A 16,810-nucleotide genomic window follows, 5' to 3' on the forward strand; every position below is an offset into this window, starting at 1 on the left:
TCTTTGTGAATGGCAGGCAGATAATTCTTTTTCATTCAAAAAAAGGAAAAAAAAACTCCTGTCCAAGTTAGCAGTTAGCTGCTGCAGTAACATTACACTGCAGGCTGTTGTCACGTTTTTCTGTGTCATAGCCCTTGCTGAATTTTGAAATTCAATCTCAGTATTTATGTGGAAGCTGTGGAGTTGCAATTTCTGTGTCTTGTGTCCAGCAGTACCAGGACACAAATATGCAGGGTGTGGTGTACGAACTCAACAGCTACATGGAGCAGCGCCTGGACACTGGAGGAGACAACAAACTCCTGCTCTATGAGTTGTGCAACATCATCAAAACAGGTAAAAGTAGACAGGATCCAGACCAGCCTCGGAGCGTCAGGTCACACTGGTGCCATCAAATGTCTCACTAAGACTGGGAGCGAATACTATGAATACTGTTAGCAGAAATACTGTTCTTAAGAAGAGAGGCAGAATTTTCTGGTGCATAGACCAAGAAGAGTGTTTTGTCAAAATAAAGTCACAATCAAAGAAAATAATAAATACAGAAAATATGAAGTATTCTTTTAGGAATATGCTGCCTGTAAATAGAGCTCTCGAGCTTGGGAAGTCATGTACATGTTATGTTTAGCGTTCAAGTGGTTAAGTCATGAGAACACTGCTGCAAGGCAACGGAAACATGGATGCTACTGTTGGCACCTAGAACCGGCCCCCAGGATTGCGCCGTGCTCTGGGGGCCAACTTTCTGTCGGGGCCGTACGGTGTTATTACACTGTCACGTGATTCCCTGCCGCCCAGAAAGACTTTTTTTCTGTAGAGTGGATACTTTTTTTGGAGCGTCACAACCCCCGTGACACATCTGTAGCGGAGCACAAAACAGGAAGTCAGAAGTTTGTCACTTGGCTGCACTCGGTTGGGCTCGTCTGCAGAAAGTCTCTAGTGTGCCTGCTTTATGGGCCACACAGTGCAGAAGTAGTGCTGATCATCCCTAAATTATCCAGGTTAAGTTTATACACGGCAATTGACCATTTTGGCCTAATGCACTACTGAGCCACTCATAGGAATGAACGAGGCCCTGCGTTCAATACTGTAACCAGTTTTCTCAATACGTCCATGATCAAGACGCCACTGAGGCTAAGAGTTTAGTTGAGCTAGCAAGCGGGCCATGTAATGAAGGGAATGCCAGGGCATAATGACAAAGGAAAAGATGAGGCAGTTAGGAATATTAACATTTCCCTCAGACAGATAATTATTAAGAGTAACTGTATATGGCTAAAATAACAATATATTAACTTACCATCCATGGGAAAATGAACTTCCATAGTCTATACCATTTCTCAAAAACATCAGGGAACACATCACGACTCGTGAACCTGGAGCTCTAAGAAAATTTCCACTTACAAGGTTATGATTATCACAAGAGGGGGCGTTCATATGGACTGCTCTCATGATCATGGTAAACACGACACTATTTTAAGGCATCAACAATCCCAGGTCTTTTCCTTGTTTAGCTTGGCAAAAGAAAATCAAATTAGTGATTAAAGGGTCAAAACAACTGGAAAATTCAATCATATGATCAAACTATCTGTATAATTTTCTACAAATAAATGCATTCTTTATAAATAATCAGATCAGGTGATTGTTGATATGATTCCATTTTCTGGCATTTCAGTTCAAATTTCAGAGTCTCCAGGACTTTATTGTTCTAACTTTTATAAAGTCTGATATATTGCAATTTTGTATTTTGTCAAAGAAACAAACCAAAGTATCATCTCACCCAAACTGCACTTCTCATTAACATCTTGATCATCTGTGTATCCACTGATGCTCCACCAGCCTCCCTCTTGTCACATTGTATGATAACATGACCCATATCTTAGTCTGAAATGGGACTGGAGAGGAGGACTGGGAACGAGATGAACTGGATGGCAGTAGGAGCCCTCGGTCAGAGCGCCCTTGTCGTTATGTGGGACATTGTTAATAGATTGTTATTAGATTGTAACTGGACTGTTATCTTATTACACTTTTCCTCGCAGGTATGCCTGCCATTTATTGTTCGACACATCTGTATGAGAGAATGTAAGATGCACTGACAGCTAATGTCAGGCGTTTCTCGACTGTTGAGCTGTATTTAAAGCACTACACACGTGTGACCTGTATGTCTCTTATTTCTGCAGCAACAAAAGCTGATGGATTTGCACTTTACTTCTTGGGAGATTGCAACAATGTAAGTGCAGGGGACATTGGCTGGATACTTCTTATATACGAATGCAGTCATGTGCATGTATTTGACGTTTCTGTTCCCCCTCTCTGTTCTTGTTCATGCTTCTCAATAGAGTTTATGTTTGTTCACTCCAACGGGGGCCAAGGATGGTCCTCCAAGCCTCATCCCCTCCGGCCCCATCGCATTTGGGACAACCATTGCCGCTCATGTTGCCAAGACCCACAAAACACTGCTAGTAGAGGACATCATGGGGGTGAGGCTGTTTTCTCACAACCAGTGCGGATTAAATCATTATAGAAGCATTTCACTGCGTAGTTGTGATGTTTGATTACAGATCTCTTTATGCCCACATGATGCACTTATCTTCTTCGTCATCCAAATCAGTTAGCATACAAGCTACACTGGTGATACTCAGGTGATACTGACCTTCACCGATCTGTGTGTTGCAGGACGAGCGCTTCCCCGACGGCACAGGGCAGGACTCAGGGATCCATGTTCACTCTGTCCTGTGCCTCCCCATCGTCACTGCCATCGGGGACCTCATTGCCATCCTGGAGCTGCATCGGCAGTGGGGCAAGGAGCCCTTCAACCTCAGCCACCAGGAGGTCAGTCTGACCCAGACAAAACACACCAAGAGTGGGAGGCTGGAGCAAGGCTCACAGAACTACAGTTAGCCTGGTATTCACCTTAATCTGGAACTGTTTGAGGTCTCTAATAGATTTGTGGGGTTCAGTTGATTGTGGAAATACTGAAAAATGCTTCATTTTTGTCTCCAAGCATGTTTTACTAGTTGTTAATGAAACCAATTCAGTAGAAGGGCAATGAGCAAGAAAATCAATAATTATTCTGTGTAGATCTTTACAACAGTTCACTGAAACAATAAAGCAGGCACGCATGATCCAAATCTTCTGCAATAACTGTCATTATCACCATGCAAGTTATTAGTTCAAAGGTTGTTGTTGTTTCCAGTTGCAACAGGCATTTTGAAATGGTAATGCTCAGATAATAGAAAGGGTTGAGAATGGCGGCCAGTGGCAGGTTTACAGCCACAGTCTGTATTTGCTGAATCAGACTAGTTCTGCACTTATTCCCCGAGAGGAATATGTGGCTCCTTAGAGCTGTCTTTTGTAAATGTTCCACTGTGTTCACCAGTAAGTTCCTAACTGTTCTGTATTTGGTGATGGGCAGGTAGTGTACAGTGTGTTTGTTAAAGCTTTTTTACTGAAAACAGCTGCTGGAAAAGTGGTTGACAGTTGCAGGCCATAAAACTAAAACTATGAATTAAAAGATGTTAAAACTCTCTGCAGAGCTGAGGGAAACTGCAAAGTAACCTGATCATTATCTGTGGGTTTGTCAATTAAAAGCAGCAGCCTTCCAATCACACATAGTCATTTGACTTTTTGTCCTATAAAAGATATCTTTCAGTTTTAATTTTAATGGACAATGCTGAAGATATAGAAGCAGCAGTGTTGCCAGTGTATATCTTTGTCCCTAGGGTGTCTCTGAATCTGTGGACTAACTGGTTTTTCAATGATTATCAGACTACATGATGTGCAGAAGAGATAATTGCGTTGAAATATTCAAAAGAGGAAATGTGATAAGAACTTGAAAATGTGTGGTTACTATGTTAATTGTAATTTTTTTTCTGCAGTTCTTTGGAGCTAATGTACACTTTCTTTTCCAGGTTGCAACAGCTAATCTAGCGTGGGCTTCAGTTGCCATTCATCAAGTACAGGTGAGCAAACTGTACTGTAACACTAAAGACTTCTGGGAGCAAGGTGAAACCTAGCTGCCCTACTTATTATGATCTTTGATGACTTTGTTTGTTCTGGTTCTGCGCCGGTGTTTTTAATGGGGAAATCCACTGTGTACAGGAACTGGGTTGTCACTGGGCCCAGTCCAATCAACTAAGCCATAGATTCAACAAACAGCTCCCCGAGGACGTCATTACGGCCCAGTGCTGTTTTTATACGAACAGATAGCGTAACACCTCAGAGAAGCAGGGTCCCACTGCAGCACTGGCCACAGTGGACCTCTGAGCCTCAGTGAGCGGTGCAGCACTGCAGCACACTGCGCTCCCGGGTTAGCTGCTCGCTGCAAAAACACTCTGTTGTTACTGCAGCTCAGGAAGGTGGCCCACAGCCAAGTTGTGTTTGTTGACAGTACACGCAGGATGCTGTATGTGTTCTGTCAGAAATGTGTGATACGTCTGGGTGCCAGGTCATGACCTATTTTTCTTTGTTTGTAGGTGTGCAGAGGCCTCGCCAAACAGACTGAGCTCAATGACTTCCTACTAGATGTGTCAAAGTAAGAGCTGCTGCTACATTACACTAATTAAATGTCAAAAAAGTTTATTTACATCATGTTCTCATTTTAGTCTCAGATTATTAAAAAAAATATACGGGCTCTTTAGTGTCTTTTCTCATGTCAGGCCGAATAAAACTTTTTGCTCAGACAATACATCGAAATAACTATGTTTTAGGCAACTTTAGTTTCCATGTCTTGAATGTGAACGTCATCAGAGCTTCCCATTTGTCAACATCTCAATGTGCCATTTCTTCTTTTCGCACAGAACATACTTTGATAACATTGTGGCAATAGATTCTCTACTTGAACATATTATGGTGAGTTTGATTTCTGCAAGTATGTGTTCATTCACATTGTCTTCAAGGCTACACATCCTGGGAGTGTGTGTTAGTGTATGTGTGTTAAACAGAGTAGTAATGCTGCTTTGATACAGATACACACATCCTGATATCTGAGAGCTGCTGCTAATATTTCCTTGCAATGTAGGCATTATTAATAGATATGACAATAATGGTAATACTTCTTGTCATAATAATAATAGGTTATAATTAACATTAAAGATGCATAGACATAATAAATCTATGTTTAGACCTTAATTAGGCAAGTTTTTCAACTTGTAATATTTTAAAACAAAATGTAATCTGAATGTAAAACATGAATTTTCTATGTTTCTACTAAAAACCATCTCTCTGTTTGTCTGTATTTTCTTGTGACTGTGGTGTCATCCCAGGTCATTCAAGTCATCTGGTTTAAACACTGAAATGAATTGGAATGACCTGTGAAGTTAGACTGTGTGTTTTTTTGGTTTTTTTTTTAATTTTCTACATTTGACTGTTCCATCAAAAAAATAAAAAATGTAGTGATGTCTTTTATTTAATTTAGTTGGAGATGCTAGATGTCATTTTTCATGTTTTTTCAGACACTTGGTGTTGCTAATAAGATTCTGTCCCTGGTGTTGTTTTGCAGATATATGCAAAAAACCTAGTGAATGCGGACAGGTGCGCACTCTTCCAGGTAGATCACAACAACAAAGAACTCTACTCTGATCTGTTCGATATCGGGGAAGAGAAAGAAGGCAAACCTGTCTTTAGGAAAACCAAAGAAATTAGGTGTGTAAGTTTTATCCTTTCATCTGTGTCAAACAGCATACTCATTTGATTTTGATAGTGTCTGTTCTTTTTTTTGATATCTACAAGTCTCATAGTGTTCAGTTTATACAGATTTTGAAGTGAAACACTTTTTTCTCTGTCTCCAAAAGTGTGTTTCCTGCCCCTGTTCACCATCATATACAGTAAACAAGGTCCTCTTGTAAAAGGCAACTCAGAAAAGTGCTTCCAATAATAGAAAGTCAATATAAAAATACGGCTGATTTTGTACCATTACAACATAACATCATTATTTTACCCTCTTGAGTAAAAATAGTTAATCTACACACTATTTGTGCAGTAAATTGCATATTTAAAATCAGATTTTCACATTGATTTTCACGGTATTGATTTATTATTGATTTCCACCCTGCACCGACAGACTGAGAAGCCTTGACTGGCAGTCCACAAATCTAACTCTTGTCCTCTGCTCTTCTTTGTCCCTGCAGGTTTTCTATAGACAAGGGAATAGCTGGCCAAGTGGCTCAGACAGGGGAAGTCTTAAATATCCCAGATGCCTATGCAGACCCCCGGTTCAACCGGTAAACTCCAACAGACTCTGCGATAAGCCATTTTTATTTCTCTCTTCCATTGTAAATGATCAACAATCTAATGAAGTGTCTTGAGCTATGATTTGTCCTAGACAATCCTTTTTCAATTGACTTTACCTTTTCTCCTGATTTAGGATAAAAAACACTGTAGTCATACTTCTGCTCATTAGAGAGGCTGTCAGTATACAACAGGAGTTAAAGAAACCGATCACCCCAAAATCAAAAATACATATTTTTACCCATACAGTAGTGCTATTTATCAATATAAATTCTTCTATTAAGAGTTGCCGAACACTCGGTCACTCACATTAAAACATCTAGATATATACAAATATTTAAAAATTTAAAAATTTTGACTTTAGGGTGAGCTGTCCCTGTAAACATGATGCATCTCTATTTCATCATTGATATATATCATATTGTGGGCTCATATTATTTTTATGTTTTCCTTAACAGAGAGGTGGACCTTAAAACCGGCTACACCACGCGGAACATCCTGTGCATGCCCATCGTGAGCAGGGGGAGCGTTATAGGTGTGGTGCAGATGGTGAACAAGCTAAGCGGAAGTGCCTTCACTAAAACAGATGAGAACAACTTTAAGATGTTTGCTGTCTTTTGTGCTCTGGCCTTACACTGTGCAAATGTGAGTAAACTGAATTAGATGAATGTTTTTAAAAAACTGCATTTCTCCAAAAGCAGATACATAATCCCTTCTCTTTATGTCTGTCTAAACAAGCCTGCTTTTTATCTTTTGCAGTGTAGATAGATTATATAATGCTTCATGGACATGAATACTTGATTCTCATTTTCAGAAAACTGCACCTTTGACGTAGTGCCGTCATCACCGCCCTAAATTCATACTGTAGCTGGAAGGCTTGTCTCAGCTGTTACTAGGCTGCTCATTTTTCTCCAAAGTTAAGAAAGATAGTGCCGAGAGCTTCTATTTAAAGTGTGCATTGCTCCAAAATCTGAATAAAAGCTTGTGATTATCCTTTACACGGAGCATGCAGACGTTTCATGAATCAACTGTGGAAGGCTGCGTTGTGTGGTCTGTCTGTCAGAGCCGCTCCTCTCTGTGGGGCCTGACTCACCATTAGCTCGTGCGACAAACTTACGCAGGAGCAGCGTCACAAAGTTGGTTTTAAAATTGATGAGGCGTGTTAATATTTTAAGACAAGCAGTCTGCATCCGTCCACTGACAGGATTTATGTTTAGCTGTAATTTATGCCCCACGTCTGTAGGAAACTCACTCGGGCCGGCCCCTGATTTATGCTGATGTATGGTGGAAGGTGTGAGGCTTGGCGCCTGTACCTGACTGTCTTTATTCCTGTCTGCCTGGGAAAGAGGACAGGGATACAAACCAGATGTGGGGACACTTTTTGGAGGCGGATAAAATATGATGCAGGACTGCTGAGGAAAACTTAACTCTGTCTGACCCTTTTGGAAATTCCAACAGTGATACTTACAGAACTTACCAAAGATATAAGATATTCTCCTGGTATTTCAAGAGCCAGAGTGTTCAGTTTCCGTCTCAACATTTTTAAAGACTAACTCCTGCTCTGTGTGTCTCTGCAGATGTACCACAGGATCCGGCACTCTGAATGCATTTACAGAGTGACGATGGAAAAACTGTCTTATCACAGCATCTGCACATCAGAAGAATGGAAGACCCTTAGCCAGCTCAACCTCCCTGCACCCATTTATAAAGAGATCGAAATGTAAGTGACCTCCCAGGTTCAGGTTTTGGTCATTATCTCTGCTGTGGCCGTGCGTGAGGAAAGTGACGATGAGTGAGTCCAGAAGCTCTGTTGCAGGAAGGGGTGTGTCTTCTGGAGGACAGTCTGTCAGTTTAAACACATGCAGACCTCAGACGTCCCCTCATCTGTCCCTCTGTGCGCTGCAGATGCTAATTTAAGCCTCTCTTTCTCGCTTCTCCAGGTTCCACTTTGACATCAGTCCCTTTGAGGAGATCTGGCCTGCTGTCTTTATCTACATGGTTCATAACTCCTGTGGAAAGACCAGGTAAGGTGTCACTGGACCATGACGATATCTGTGTCAGCTCTAAGTCAAAGCTCTAAATGATTCATTGATAATCATCCTTTTTTTTCTGTGTGTAGCTTTGAGCTGGAGAAGCTGTGTCGGTTCACCATGTCTGTACGGAAGAATTATCGGCGTGTGCCCTACCACAACTGGAAGCATGCGGTAACGGTGGCACACTGTATGTACGCCATCCTACAGAAAACCTCTGGGATGTTCACAGAGCTAGAGGTTTGACCCTTATTGGGATTTACTGCTTCAAGACAAAAATAAATCAAATCAAGAAAAGTATCTTTGTGATTTTAAAGGAGTTATCTGTAATTTCCAGCCAGCCAGTCCAAGCGAATAGGGGGCAGTATTTTATCCTTTAAATTACGACTACTATGTCCACACAACCGCAATTTACAGTCACCAGTCATTATTAAAAGTGGCATCAGAGCAACAATAGGCTACAGGTGGTCAAAATAAGGCTGCTGTCTTTTGATCTTCATGTGTGGGGTTTGTGTACTTTATAGCTTATTTATCTCAGTTTTAGCAACACCATAGTCTCAAGAAAAAAGTCACATCACTCTCCAAGAGCTGCCTCCAGCGTCAGAAAGCCACACCAATATTAACAATACTTTAGCTGCTTGACTAGCTTATTGACTGAGACTGTAACGTCTCTTTATCCATTGACTGACACTGACTGTCGAGGACTGGTTCCCCGTCGATATATGTTTCCTCTCCTCTTAAACCCAACATAAACCCTTAGCACTAGACATGACCACCAAGGTGGGCGCTACACATTAACATGGGAGGCACTGTTCAACAGGGGAGCACACTTTAACACAACACCAGCCAGCTCAACTTCTTCATCCTGCGGCACACTAGAGGCTACAGTGACTCACTATCGCCTCTCAGGCCAGGATGTATTATTACAGCGGTCTGTGGCTGCTTAGCAGTGGATATCTTTGCAAAACAATACATAGGCTATTTGGACACAATGTCAAAGGTGTTACTTCCACACAGTCTGTTGATAGGGTTAGTTCATTTTTTGAATGTTGTAAACCAAAACTATATCCAGATCTTACATATAGTCCCTTATGGGTTTGTCCTATCCGTCTTCCCACTCTGATCTGCAGAAGAAGGGTCTGCTGATAGCCTGCCTGTGCCATGATCTGGACCATCGGGGGTTCAGTAACGCGTACCTGCAGAAGTTTGACCATCCGCTGGCTGCTCTGTACTCCACCTCCACCATGGAGCAGCACCACTTCTCTCAGACCGTCTCCATCCTACAGGTAGAGCCCCTCTGTGCAGAACTTAGTATACAATTAAAGTGAACATTTTTTTATTCATTTGTCATTCAATTCTATTCTAATATTTATCATGAAATATTGGGTTTTACATAACATGTTCTGAGCTTTTCATCATTTAAGCATATCAACATGTCTTTACTTACAGATGGTGGGCAAAATAATGAGAAAACCACATGCTAAAGAATCAGTGAAAACCAAATAATTCAACGTACAATACAGGGGTTATATTAGCTGGCATTTTACAACATGTAGTTATCTGACAGATTAAAACATCAACAGACAAAATGTGCGGTGGGAAAAAGGCCAAAAAAATAAATAAATGTACAGTATTAATAGCATATTAAATGGCCTAATATGGTGTGACCTATATGTTGCCAAGACAGCCTAAATATGAACTTTTAATTTACAAACCGGATTTAAAGATTTTGATAACAGACATATTTACCCAGAGCCTCTATAGAGAGTACTCCATGTCCATGGCAGTTAGCCTGCTCGGTGGAGGTGACGGCATCACAGCTGACGTTCTGTAGGAAGATTTTTAGCAAAGTTTCCTCGTAAATTCTCTTGATGTTATCACAGAGGACTTTACAGTGACGCTCTGTGCCTGCTTTACCGAGTCCTTTTTCTCCTTTGCTACTGCTGCTCATCTTTTCTAAAGAGTCACTCTGTTCAGTAGAACACTCCTTCATTTAGGCAATCTTATTTTCATTTAGGCTGTCTTATTTTAAAGTTTTTTTTTAGCTTTACAGTCTTTGAATGGAAAGAGAGTCATAGAGGGTTTTTTTTGTTTAGTAGTTTTTTTTGTTGCTATTTAAATGTAAGCTATTATGTGGCTATTTAAAACATATGTCCGGACGTTGTTTTATTAAAAAATATCAAAAATAATATTTAGCATAAACTCTGGTACAGTAGCAAGAGGAGGGTGTCAGAAATGATGCCGTAGGTGGACAAATGTCATCAGCAAAGCAGAAAGCAGGTCATTATTTAAAGCCAACCAATAAAGACAGATTGCCACTGAATGAATGGTAAAACTAAAACTACTAAGATATAAATCAACCTGGACTTCATAAATGTGTTAAATCTGTTCAAACATTGTTGTTTTGGTGTAAGAAAAACACATTGGCATGCACATTTTTACTTTTTTATTTCCAGAAAACTAATGCTTTCAAAGACAGACAACACACACACACACACACACACACTCTCTTAATTACAGATCTATTGAAAGGATCATATGATTTAGTGCCCTGTTTTGTAACATCAAAGATCCGCATGAACATGAGATGAACGTGAGATTGCAAACTGTTGTAGTCTAGCTGAGCTGAACGCCTCATAAGTGGAGCTTTTGCTTTTTTATTGATCTCTTTGTTTCTCATAGCTGGAAGGGCACAATATTTTCTCCAACCTGAATTCCAGCGAGTACGAGCAGGTGTTGGAGATCATCCGGAAGGCCATCATTGCCACAGACCTCGCCCTGTACTTCAACAACCACCAGCAGCTGTCGGAGCTCCTGACCACAAGCGCGCTGGACTTGAACAACCACTCTCACAGGTCAGGGGTTGCGACTTGCATTGATGCACAGGTCAGGTCGAGATCACACCGTGTCTCACGGCATCACACACGGACCGGGTGCACATAAACAGCACATTGAGTTTCTCTTCATGACTATAACGAGGCTTTGCTCCCCTCCAGGGATCGTGTGATTGGTCTGATGATGACAGCATGTGACCTGTGTTCTGTTACCAAGCAATGGCAAATCACACGACTCACAGCCAACGACATCTATGCTGAGTTCTGGGCTGAGGTACAGTGGGATACTGCTGGAGTTTCATTAGTTTAACTTTCATCTAGTGCCTCCAGTGTAACAGTCAGGCCTCTGTTGTTACTTGGAAATTATGTGACTACTTGTAAAGCACAAAATGGTGTCGTCTAGTGGTCAGAAGATTTGCCACAGTGTGCAAAAATACATTTCTCTCTTTATTTTGTTCCTCCACAGGGAGATGAAATGAAGAAGATTGGGTTGCAGCCAATCCCAATGATGGACAGAGATAAGAAGGACGAGGTTCCCCAAGGCCAAGTAAGACCAGCACTTTTACTCATTTGTCCCGAACTCTAACATACACACTCAAATGTTTGAAATTTGATTTTTGTTGTTTTTTTTTAACAAATGGAAGCTATTGGTCCTTTACAAAATTTGTGAAGAAGAAAATAATAAGAATAAACCTGAAATTGTCGCTATATATTCAGATAACAAAATCACTAGATTTAGCATAGCTTTATTTTACCACTCTTGCAGTGTAACAAATTCCCACAGGATGCTATTAAAGTTAAATTTAACTTTATTGTCAATTCTGCCATATAAGCAAGACATACAGAGGAACAAAATGCTGTCTCTTTCAAATGTACAACAAGAGTTTAAAAAACAACTAGGATGGAAAAAAATCAAATGCCAAAAATATGAAATATTAACCAGTTAAGCTTGAGGTCAGGGGGGGAATAACAAGGAACAGATAAAGGATGAAAACATGAAAACTATAACGATAATTCTAATGCAAATACAGATTAAAGTAATGCCATCCACAAGATCACTAATTAGCTGCAGTTTTTGTAGTATTCTGTGCAGTACTGGCTGTATATATGTAGTGTAGTTAACATTACATATAAATAATAAGGGTTAAATTACTCACCATAACTGTGTTTGGCCCCATATACATTTTAACAATTACTGTGTTTGTCTGCTATGAAATCAGATTACTGTAGTAATTACAGAAAATTCAATGACATGACATCATTATAATAATATCATAATAGTAATATAAGAATATGATAATCATATTTGTATGAAGCATAATGAGCTTTTTTTTAGCTTTATGTTTAATAGACAAGTGAAAGAACATAAAATCCATACTGAAAAACAGTATGTACAAGCCCCTGCACCCACACAAAGATTAATATTGAATATTTAAATTTTACAGTGACATAACGCATTTAGAGTTGGTATTAAAATTACAAAGACGCAAACCTCAAATAACACTAATGGCTAATTATGAAACTGCTATTTTAAATACATGGTCAAAAGGGATTTCTTTTTTTACAAAATTCTTTCATGTGAATTTTAGAATTTTTGTTGTAGATTTGGGGTAACATAGGCTATTATCAAACCTCATAGATAACAGAGAAAATTAATTAATTAATTAATTCTGCACTACATTTCTGATTATTTCTTAATTTTTCATATTAATTTATTATACTGTTTGTTAAAATTAAAAAAAAAAAAGCTTTATGCAAACTTGTATCTATTACCTAATTATTTTGTTTGGTTTATTTGTGGTTTGTTTTGGGGGTTTTCTGCTTTTTTTTTTTCTTTTAGGTGGGATTCTACAATGCTGTTGCGGTTCCGTGTTACACGACGCTGGCGGAGCTTTTCCCTCCATCTAGTCCTCTTCTAAAAGCCTGCAAGTAAGTATTCAAAGCTACATTTTTAAAGTATGAGGAAAGGTCACGTCCTTCGCTGTGTGCTTTAACAGAAGGCCAAGCAAGATTTTGAGTTGACAGAGAATGTGTGTAGCACATTTAGCAATAAAAATTTTATATCACTGCATAACTGTAGGATCTTTTAATTCATTCTTAAGTTCTGAAATAGGTCAAAAAAACCAAAATATCAAAAAGTTTCCTCACATAAAATCTTCATGCTGATTCCTGATGAGGCAATAAATGCACTGACAGCAGCTTAAAGCGCAACGAATGACGTGCGTGCTGGCCTCATCTGACCAGCAGCAGTTGGCCAGACAAATAAGATTAGAGGTGATAAGGAGTGTGTGTAAAGGCGCAGATTCCTGGAGTTCCACTGAAAATACAAACAAAACACACACATACTATTGCACTGATATTTGATTAAACAGACTTTTGCAAGAAACATTTTCAGATGGACACATTTCAATAAAGAATACAGTCTACTAACAGGACATGCTTGCATTGTGCACTAGTGTGTGTTTGTGTGGTGTGACATTGTGTCGGTATGTGTGCGTGTCTGCTTTCGCGTTCGATAAGAGTGTAGGAATGTATTTATATGTGTAATTTCTGCTCGTTGAGCAGGATCATATGGCACATTTGCCTGCCCTTCCTGGGGTAACCCGCTGGTCTTTAAAACATTGTGACCTTGATCTGCAGGGAATGCAAACAAAGTGTGCAGTGTAATATTTAAGCCCCATCTGTACGTCAGCACCGGGCCCTGGGTGGGCAGCGGGCCTAGACCCCGCGGAGCCCGGCTGCATGTTGTGGGATCTGCTCGGACGTGTAAACTGCATCGGGCTGGCGAAGTGAAAGGAATAGCAGCAAAGGGCAGCACTGACTGCACTCGTGTGTCAGGTTTGATTATAGCACGGGGGGAGAGGTTACCTTCATGACAGCAAGACCTGATGGGGCCACTGCTGCACATGACTAATGAATTTCACTGCTGCTGCCTGGCTGTGGTGACATGCATTTGGCCATTGTTTATTTTAGCATCAATCTTGAAGTTTTTGGTTTGAAAACTACCAGGACAAATTCATTATACACAGCTTGGTTTGGTTTAATGCAGCCTTTGTAATTTTGTTGCAATGTGTATGACATTTAAGAACCATAATCTGATTCTGATGTTGATATTTCATTTATTTTATACTCTGTGTTTTAAAGTTTGTGTCTCTGACAATATTTTCTGAATACCATTTTTAACATCAGGTGCACACCCTTGTGGCTGTTAAGAGTTATAGTATTGTGTGCTAACTAGCTAACCCCATCAATAGCTGCAGTAGTACATTTAATTCCCCCCTTTAAAAAGTTTATTGATAGCTGTTGATTAGTCACAAATATACAACTGATAGGTGCTTTATCAAATCAAAAGGCCAATATGAACCCAAGTGTGTTTGGAATAACTGTCATACTCTTATTGATTTAATAACCATCATTAATTGTCAATTGATTTTCAATTCAACTTAAGTGAATAGGATAGGATAGGGTGAATAGTTATTTTGCTGTTAACAAACAAACAAATGATAATTAGCAATGTTTGCAAATTATTCGTAATGCTGTAATTTATTGTATTTTAACAGTTTATTAATGCACACATTGTAATACTTTCTATATAATAAGTATATACCTTATTGGTTAATAATTGGTTTATGAGAAGTTTATAAACATGATTTAAAGTTGCAAAACAATGATTATAATACCTTGTTAAAGCTCTAGTTGGTAAAGCTGACACTCACTGCGTCCACACAGCTGTCCACTGACAGTCTGTGAAAAAGTCATACTCCTCTGCCTCCTTGAATTGCTTCAAATGCCGCTGTCAATCATGTCAGTCATGAACGTAAACATGTTCAAACAGTCAAACTGATCAAATATGAATCAAGATTCTGTTCCTATGTTGCCTATTTCTTTCCTGAAATGTGAGGCGTATTTTAGTGTACTGTTAAACTTTAAATGAGAAAGTATGTGATCTGGCCGCCGTGTTGGAAACAGTTGAGCCTAAACAAAATTTATTTCAGATTCTAAGCTCCTGCAATGAGAAATGAAATGTCTGCATTAGTGTCACGGCCCTGATCGTAAACCCACATGCAGTATCCGAATCTGACAGAGATGTTTGTGTTTGCAGGGACAACCTGGGCCAGTGGGGGGAGAAGATATCGCGGGGAGAGGTGCAGGACATAGTACCCATCCGGCCTAGTGATTCAGGCCCTGTCAAGGTGGACAACTGACTACCAAAGGGGTTGCTGGCCCACCAAAGGAACATAACAAGAATCCTGCCACCGACCTGGAGCTTTGTAGGGGGACGCACCCACATCCTGTGTTGGCCGGAGACGGATCAGCTAAAGGCGACTTGACTTTGAAAACACACAGTTACCTCAATGGGTGACGGAGGTGTCAACACTGACGGTTTCACCGATCCCAGAGACTGACAGACAGCCGATGGAGAGGGACTTCAACCCATCACTCTACATCCACTCAGCGTGGGAATTCATTTGATAGAATGGACTGAATGGTATAGAAAGGCCGTTTTGGTTGTTTTTTTTCGACTGTTTTACGTTATGATGTTTTTATGATATATATGTATATATATATATATATATATATATATATATATATATATATATATATATATATATATATTGAGCTGATTCTTTTATGGTCTTGTATTTGCAGAGGCCTTACTCTGAACCTTTCACAGGCTAGACATATGTGAAATCTTGTTGTCGGTTCAGGTTTTTTTTTTTTTTTGAAATGGTACTGTTTGCCTTCTGTGGTAGGTTTATCGTACACGCACTACTTCAGAAAGGTATTTCCAGAGACAGAAGGAATGTGTAGAGCAGATGTACGGTTTAATGTCACCTCACTGAGAGGGTGGATGTAGGAATGTTTTTTTATTACTCTTTGAGCAAAAATCCTTTGCAGTACTTGAATAAAGACATACAGCCTATTCTACGTGGACAAACCCCCCCTCCCCCCCCCCCCCCACCCCGGCAGCATATTCTACAAAACGTGGATGAACTGTTTAACAAGGAGTTAGATAACATCGGCACTTGTGAACACAGTCACAGGAGAGTCACAATGTTTCTCCCTGAATTGATGTGATTGTTGTGTGCTATGTGCTCTGACCGTTATAACTCCTGGCATTTAGTAACCTTCTGATTAACAGAATCTGACCCCAGGCCAGCAGTTATAGTGTTCGTAGGGCAGAGTTCACAACAAGATGCACAAATAGCATCTGTTTATAATAAGCATATACTGCATACTATTGAGTTTTCACTGTCAGAACAGTTTTCAAGCCACTATCACATCATGAATTATTTTACACAACAATCTGGTTTCTCCTCATTAATCAGTAAACATATCTACAGGCATGAATAAAACACAAGAAAAATGAGGGTGCTGCACAAGTTGGTTAAGTGTCCCAGTGGATTCTAAAGATGTCTTTGTTTGCAGTGAAACAACAAACTTTTTACGTGTTGACTACCTTATGTAATGTCTAGACAGCAGCCTGATTTATATCACATGGTTAGGGTTTGGTTAATTACTGAGGTATAAATAGAATAAAAGGTGAGGGGTGGAATAAGTAGTAGACTGCACAGTGTCTTTTTGACATAGAGTGTAGCAGGGATGACGTTTCTCTGTAGGCCGACAGGGAAGTTAGCACTGACCTAGTTCCCTCGTCAGAAAGCCAGTAGGATTTCGGATTATTGAAAAAAAAAAAGGTCTGTGGCAAACAAATGTTTATGATTTACA

At 39.9% G+C, this 16,810-nt stretch overlaps 1 protein-coding gene across 6 annotated transcripts in view; it reads left to right on the forward strand.

Annotated features, from left to right (window-relative positions):
* Nucleotides 1–15,576, forward strand: part of pde10a (phosphodiesterase 10A) — a 67,762-nt gene extending 52,186 nt beyond the window's left edge. For 2 of the 6 annotated variants that reach the window (XM_042502375.1, XM_042502378.1), the window contains exons 4-22: nt 210–333; nt 2,169–2,218; nt 2,328–2,468; nt 2,665–2,820; nt 3,900–3,950; nt 4,464–4,522; nt 4,788–4,839; nt 5,489–5,631; nt 6,117–6,209; nt 6,675–6,861; nt 7,794–7,936; nt 8,157–8,240; nt 8,336–8,486; nt 9,377–9,532; nt 10,929–11,101; nt 11,243–11,354; nt 11,547–11,627; nt 12,921–13,009; nt 15,183–15,576. In XM_042502375.1, the coding sequence (XP_042358309.1) occupies nt 210–333; nt 2,169–2,218; nt 2,328–2,468; nt 2,665–2,820; nt 3,900–3,950; nt 4,464–4,522; nt 4,788–4,839; nt 5,489–5,631; nt 6,117–6,209; nt 6,675–6,861; nt 7,794–7,936; nt 8,157–8,240; nt 8,336–8,486; nt 9,377–9,532; nt 10,929–11,101; nt 11,243–11,354; nt 11,547–11,627; nt 12,921–13,009; nt 15,183–15,285 (2,148 nt within the window). In that variant the 3' untranslated portion in view covers nt 15,286–15,576. Of the gene's footprint in view, nt 1–209; nt 334–2,168; nt 2,219–2,327; nt 2,469–2,664; nt 2,821–3,899; nt 3,951–4,463; nt 4,523–4,787; nt 4,840–5,488; nt 5,632–6,116; nt 6,210–6,674; nt 6,862–7,793; nt 7,937–8,156; nt 8,241–8,335; nt 8,487–9,376; nt 9,533–10,928; nt 11,133–11,242; nt 11,355–11,546; nt 11,628–12,920; nt 13,010–15,182 lie in introns of those variants that run through there. The other 4 variants (XM_042502376.1, XM_042502379.1, XM_042502377.1 and 1 more) reach the window with 3 other exon arrangements.
* Nucleotides 15,577–16,810: the final 1,234 nt, after the last annotated feature.

Source organism: Plectropomus leopardus, chromosome 15 (assembly GCF_008729295.1).
Source record: "Plectropomus leopardus isolate mb chromosome 15, YSFRI_Pleo_2.0, whole genome shotgun sequence".
NCBI classification, from domain to species: domain Eukaryota; kingdom Metazoa; phylum Chordata; class Actinopteri; order Perciformes; family Serranidae; genus Plectropomus; species Plectropomus leopardus.